At 23.6% G+C, this 4,654-nt stretch overlaps 3 protein-coding genes across 3 annotated transcripts in view, besides 11 other annotated features; 2 read left to right on the top strand and 1 right to left on the bottom strand.

The window, feature by feature from the left end:
• Position 1: 1 nt before the first annotated feature.
• Positions 2-334: a repeat region.
• A 182-nt stretch (positions 335-516) lies between these two features.
• On the top strand, positions 517-1,647 carry EDI_189020 (beta-amylase precursor, putative; the record flags this gene model as incomplete). The annotated part of the gene is made up of 1 exon (XM_001735312.1): positions 517-1,647. The coding sequence occupies one exon, from the start codon at positions 517-519 to the stop codon at positions 1,645-1,647; it is 1,131 nt and encodes a 376-aa protein (XP_001735364.1).
• Positions 1,648-1,724: 77 nt separating this feature from the next.
• Positions 1,725-1,780: a sequence feature (AT_rich).
• Positions 1,781-2,134: 354 nt separating this feature from the next.
• Positions 2,135-2,159: a sequence feature (AT_rich).
• A 166-nt stretch (positions 2,160-2,325) lies between these two features.
• On the bottom strand, positions 2,326-2,892 carry EDI_189010 (uncharacterized protein; the record flags this gene model as incomplete). Its single annotated transcript, XM_001735311.1, has 1 exon — positions 2,326-2,892. One exon carries the CDS (start codon positions 2,890-2,892, stop codon positions 2,326-2,328), a length of 567 nt encoding a protein of 188 aa, XP_001735363.1.
• A 2-nt stretch (positions 2,893-2,894) lies between these two features.
• Positions 2,895-2,986: a sequence feature (AT_rich).
• Positions 2,987-3,016: 30 nt separating this feature from the next.
• Positions 3,017-3,247: a sequence feature (AT_rich).
• An 83-nt stretch (positions 3,248-3,330) lies between these two features.
• Positions 3,331-3,397: a sequence feature (AT_rich).
• A 168-nt stretch (positions 3,398-3,565) lies between these two features.
• Positions 3,566-3,587: a sequence feature (AT_rich).
• A 46-nt stretch (positions 3,588-3,633) lies between these two features.
• Positions 3,634-3,663: a sequence feature (AT_rich).
• Positions 3,664-3,840: 177 nt separating this feature from the next.
• Positions 3,841-3,875: a sequence feature (AT_rich).
• Positions 3,876-3,994: 119 nt separating this feature from the next.
• Positions 3,995-4,046: a sequence feature (AT_rich).
• A 4-nt stretch (positions 4,047-4,050) lies between these two features.
• Positions 4,051-4,129: a microsatellite.
• Positions 4,118-4,654, top strand: part of EDI_188900 (amino acid transporter, putative) — a gene marked incomplete at both ends in the record, with an annotated part of 642 nt that continues 105 nt past the window's right edge. The window contains one exon of the mRNA XM_001733238.1: positions 4,118-4,654. This exon is cut by the window's right edge and continues 105 nt beyond it. Within this exon, the coding sequence (XP_001733290.1) occupies positions 4,118-4,654 (537 nt within the window).

The following is a 4,654-nucleotide window of genomic DNA, read 5'->3' as shown; positions in this document are numbered from 1 at the left end:
ATATGATATTTTTATTCTTCTTTGTGTTTTATTATGATAGTTATTTGTATTATAATACTTGTTGTTTCTATTTGAATTAATAATAAAATACTTATGATGACGAAAATGATTGAAGTGATGAATGAAATGATTCATACCATTATTATTATAATTACTATTATATGATTATGATGATGATTATTATGGTAATGTTTATTGTGATAATTATTGTATTTCTATCAATACAAATAATATTCGTTTTCACTCATTCTTCTATTATTTATATTTCATGGATGATATTGACTTCTCCTTCTTTTGTTATTGATTTCATACTTTCTGTGGTGTTTCTTGTAATATATTTTTTTTTCAAGAAAAGTAAAAAAAAAAGAATAAACAAATAAGTTTTTCACTTTTGACTTTGGCTACTGAAGTCAATTTGATGATGCCACTTGATACTGCAATTCTAATGAAGTTAATAATAAAGGACAATTTCAAAATGATTTAAATAAAATTAAATCAGGAGGAGTTGCTGGTGTCATGGCAGATGTTTGGTGGGGACTTGTAGAAACATCACCAAGAAATTACAATTGGAATGGATATAAAGAATTAGTTCAAATGGTTAAAAATGCAGGATTAAAATTCCAAGCAGTTATGTCATTCCATAAATGTGGAGGAAATGTAGGAGATTCAGTAACAATTGAAATTCCACAATGGGTAAGAAATGCAGGAGCAGCAAATGATGCATTCTTTAAAGATAATGAAAATAATGTTAATAATGAATATATTTCATTTGCATATGATGATTCATCTATTTTTGAAGGAAGAACACCAATTGAAATTTATAAAGATTTCATGACTTCATTTAAACAAAACTTCCAAAGTTATATTGATGATGGAACAATTAATGAAATTCAAGTAGGTATGGGACCATGTGGAGAAACAAGGTATCCATCATATCCACTTTCAAGATGGAGTTATTGTGGAGTAGGAGAATTCCAATGTAATGATGGTAAATCAAAAGAATTACTTAAAAAAGCAGCAACAGCTAAAGGACATTCAGAATGGGGAAATGGATCACCATCAAATGCAGGAAATTATAATTCTAAACCACCATCATCAACAGGATTCTTTGGAAATGGATTTGATAATTATCAAAGTGAATATGGAAGATTCTTCCAAGAATGGTATTTTGACCTGTTATTAAGTCACACAGATAAAGTTCTTTCAGCAGCAAGAAATGTATTTGGAAATACACTTGCACTTGCAGGTAAAATATCAGGAGTTCATTGGTGGTATAATGATCAATCACATGCAGCAGAAATGACAGCTGGATATTATAACTCAAATGGAAATGATGCATACAAAACACTTTCTAATACATTCAAAAATAATAATGTTAGATTTGATTTTACATGTCTTGAAATGAGTGGAACTGATGGAAGTTGTGGATCATCACCAGCTAATTTAGTTGATCAAGCATTTAATGCAGCAGGAACAGTTGGAATTGGAAAATGTGGAGAAAATGCACTTGAATTATGTGGATATGGAGGATGTAACACTAATGGATTTAATCAAATCATCAATAAATGTAAACAACATGGATTAACAGCATTCACATATTTGAGAATGACAAGAGGACTTCTTGATGATGGAAATGTATGGGGATAATTCACTAATTTTGTTAGTAGAATGAGGTAATAAAACTAATTTAATAACATGTTTACATCATTTCATATTTAACTTTCATTAATTACAATAAATAATTTAAATGAAATACAGAATGAAATTAAAATAATTAAATGTATTGAAACGATAGTTATTTGATTAAAAAAAAATCATTTAATCAACAAGTTATATATTAAATGATGATATTTTTATCTAAGTTTTCATAGAATTATCATTGTTAACTAAGAAGTTTCTTTATAATATATCAGAAATGAATATCTGTTAAATATTTCATAGAATAAACAAATAAAATTATACTATATTTCATGTTTACCAGTTAATATTGGTTCTCTTTAAAATACTATAATGAGTAGTTTACCAAGTTAACTAAAAGATAGTTATAAACGTGTAATTATTATGAAAAACTTTCTATCCATTGTCACAATTTTAAAATGAACCAAATAAAATAACTAACACATGAATGAGTATGAAAAATAATAAATTAAAATAAAAATGACATAGTTAACAATATTAAAAGAGTGATAAGTAGCTAAAAGAAAATAATTTTTGAGGAATAAGATATTATTAAAGAACTCTTCAAGACAATATTCTTTACTCACATAAAATAACACAATCAAAGAAATAACAAAAGAAAATGAAACTAAAAAGCAAAAGAACTATTTAGTCATAACTCTGCATAATTTGATAAATTTTTTTTATGTAGTCAGAATTGTTGGTATAGAAATCTTGATTTATATAAAAGTTTTCAGGATAATATGGATCTAAGATAGGTCTTACCACCTCTTTCTTATATTGTGTTTTTGGAATTATTGAAGGTTTTTCTTTTAGTTTGAAATTTCTCTTAACTATACGATAACTAACAGAGGGTTCATCTGATTGTTGTGTTTTAGGTTTGTTAGTTATTTCAGGAATAGTAAAATCTTTTAATTGCCAATAGCTGGTTTCTTGAGACTCATTAATTTTATTTTGAAAATAATCAGATGTACTCAGAGTAACATAAACTTCTTTTTTCCAAGACTCCTTTTTAAATTCTTTTAAATGGCAAACAATATCCCAATGACGTTCAAAAAAGTTATACAAGTCATCAATTTTAATAAACTTTACGTCTTGGTTATTGTCCATTGATAAAAAGGCATATCGGCACAAATCAATTAATGAAACGTTTTTGTTAGTTTTAATTTCTGAACTAAATTTTGTACAGAAAAGGCAATTACATGTATTTTCCATAGAAATTATTATTTTCAAGTTTAAAAAAACTTTTGAATTTTATTTCATTAAAAACTATTTTTTCATTTAAAAATAATATTTTTTTCTTTTTTTTGCTCCTTTACTTTCATTATCATGGAATATCAAAAAAAATAAATTATAATGTTATTGTTTTATTTCATAAATAACAAAATAATTGTTGTTATTGAATCATTAAGAAAAATAATAATTTAAAATAAAATAATTTAAATATTATTAATAAATAGTTTTGAAACTAATTAATTTATTAGTTAATTCTGATAATTTTATAATTTAAATTATTTATTATAAAATACTAAATAAGTTTTATTTCTATTATGTTTTTATTAATTAAATTCTCTATTTGTCATTATAAAATGTCATTACATTCATTATTTATTCTTCTCAATTTTCATTAACTTTTGATTTATTACTTCTATGTTTTTATTTCAAATTATTAGTTAATTATTGTATTATCATTTTTTATTTGAATTCTTAATAATTTATACTTCTTTTGTTTTAACAATGTATCCCTTATCCTATAATTTTGTGTTTATGAAAATATGCCTAAATAATAAAATACAATATTCGTTGAGTATTTGTTCTTATAATGATATTTGTATATCTATTTAATATTTCTTTAATCATTAATTTATTGTAGTTTTCCAATACCTTGTTTTAAATTAATTAAATAATATCAACACGAACAAAGATTTAGATGAACTATGTGATTAGTATTAAAGGTAATTAAATTGTTATTATATTTAAATATAACTATTTACTATTCATTAAACAGTAAATTAGAAAAACAACAATAGTCAAAATAAGAAATTAAACATTATAAAATATAGGATTTGTTTATAATATCATTTTTTTTTGAGCTATCTCTTTAAGTGTATCTATAACTGTTTTGAGAATAATCTTAAAAATTTCTTTTAAGCTACTTCATTCTTTATTAACTTTTTTTATTGAAAAAATTTATAAAAGAACACACCTCTTCATTCAAAAGAGTCCATCTATGTCATTATCATTTCTCTTCTCTTTACAGATTTATTTTTTCATAGTTTTATTAAATTTTTAGATATAACTCTAAGAAGGATCATACAATATATTAAAAATAAAAATGAAATGTTATGTAAAACAAAAATATTTTTTTTGATAAAAGAAAAAAGGAAGAAAAGAACTTAAAAAAAGAAAAAGAACTTAAAATGAGATTGAAAAAGAAAGAATGAAAGAGAAAGGACATGCATCAGTATTATCTACTATTTTTAATTTATCAAACACAATAATTGGAAGTGGGACATTAGCTATTCCATTTGCATTTCTTTATTCTGGATGGGGAATAGGATTAATAATGTTAGGAGTAGGATGGATATTATCAGCAATAACAATGATATTTCTAACATTAGCGTCAAATAAAACAAATAAATTTACATATAAAGAAATTTCTTATTGTGTTGGTGGGAAATATTTATCTATAGTAGTACAATTATCTGCATTTTGTTATACTACAGGAACATGTATTGGATATATAATTTTTCTTGGAGGATTTGCACCAAGATTATTTGGAGATTATGATGATGAATGGTATAGTGATAGAAGTTTAATGATTACTTTGATGTCTTTATTAATTCTTCCTTTAACGTTTTTTAAAAATTTAAGTGCGTTAAAGTTTACATCAATTATTTCAATTATTTGTATATTTTATACTATGATTACTATTATAGTTGAATATTTTACTAGATATAAACAACTTCATATTTCT

This window comes from Entamoeba dispar, genomic scaffold (assembly GCF_000209125.1).
Source record: "Entamoeba dispar SAW760 scf_1105229459033 genomic scaffold, whole genome shotgun sequence".
NCBI classification, from domain to species: domain Eukaryota; phylum Evosea; order Mastigamoebida; family Endamoebidae; genus Entamoeba; species Entamoeba dispar.
This window is presented reverse-complemented; position numbering and strand designations above follow the sequence as displayed.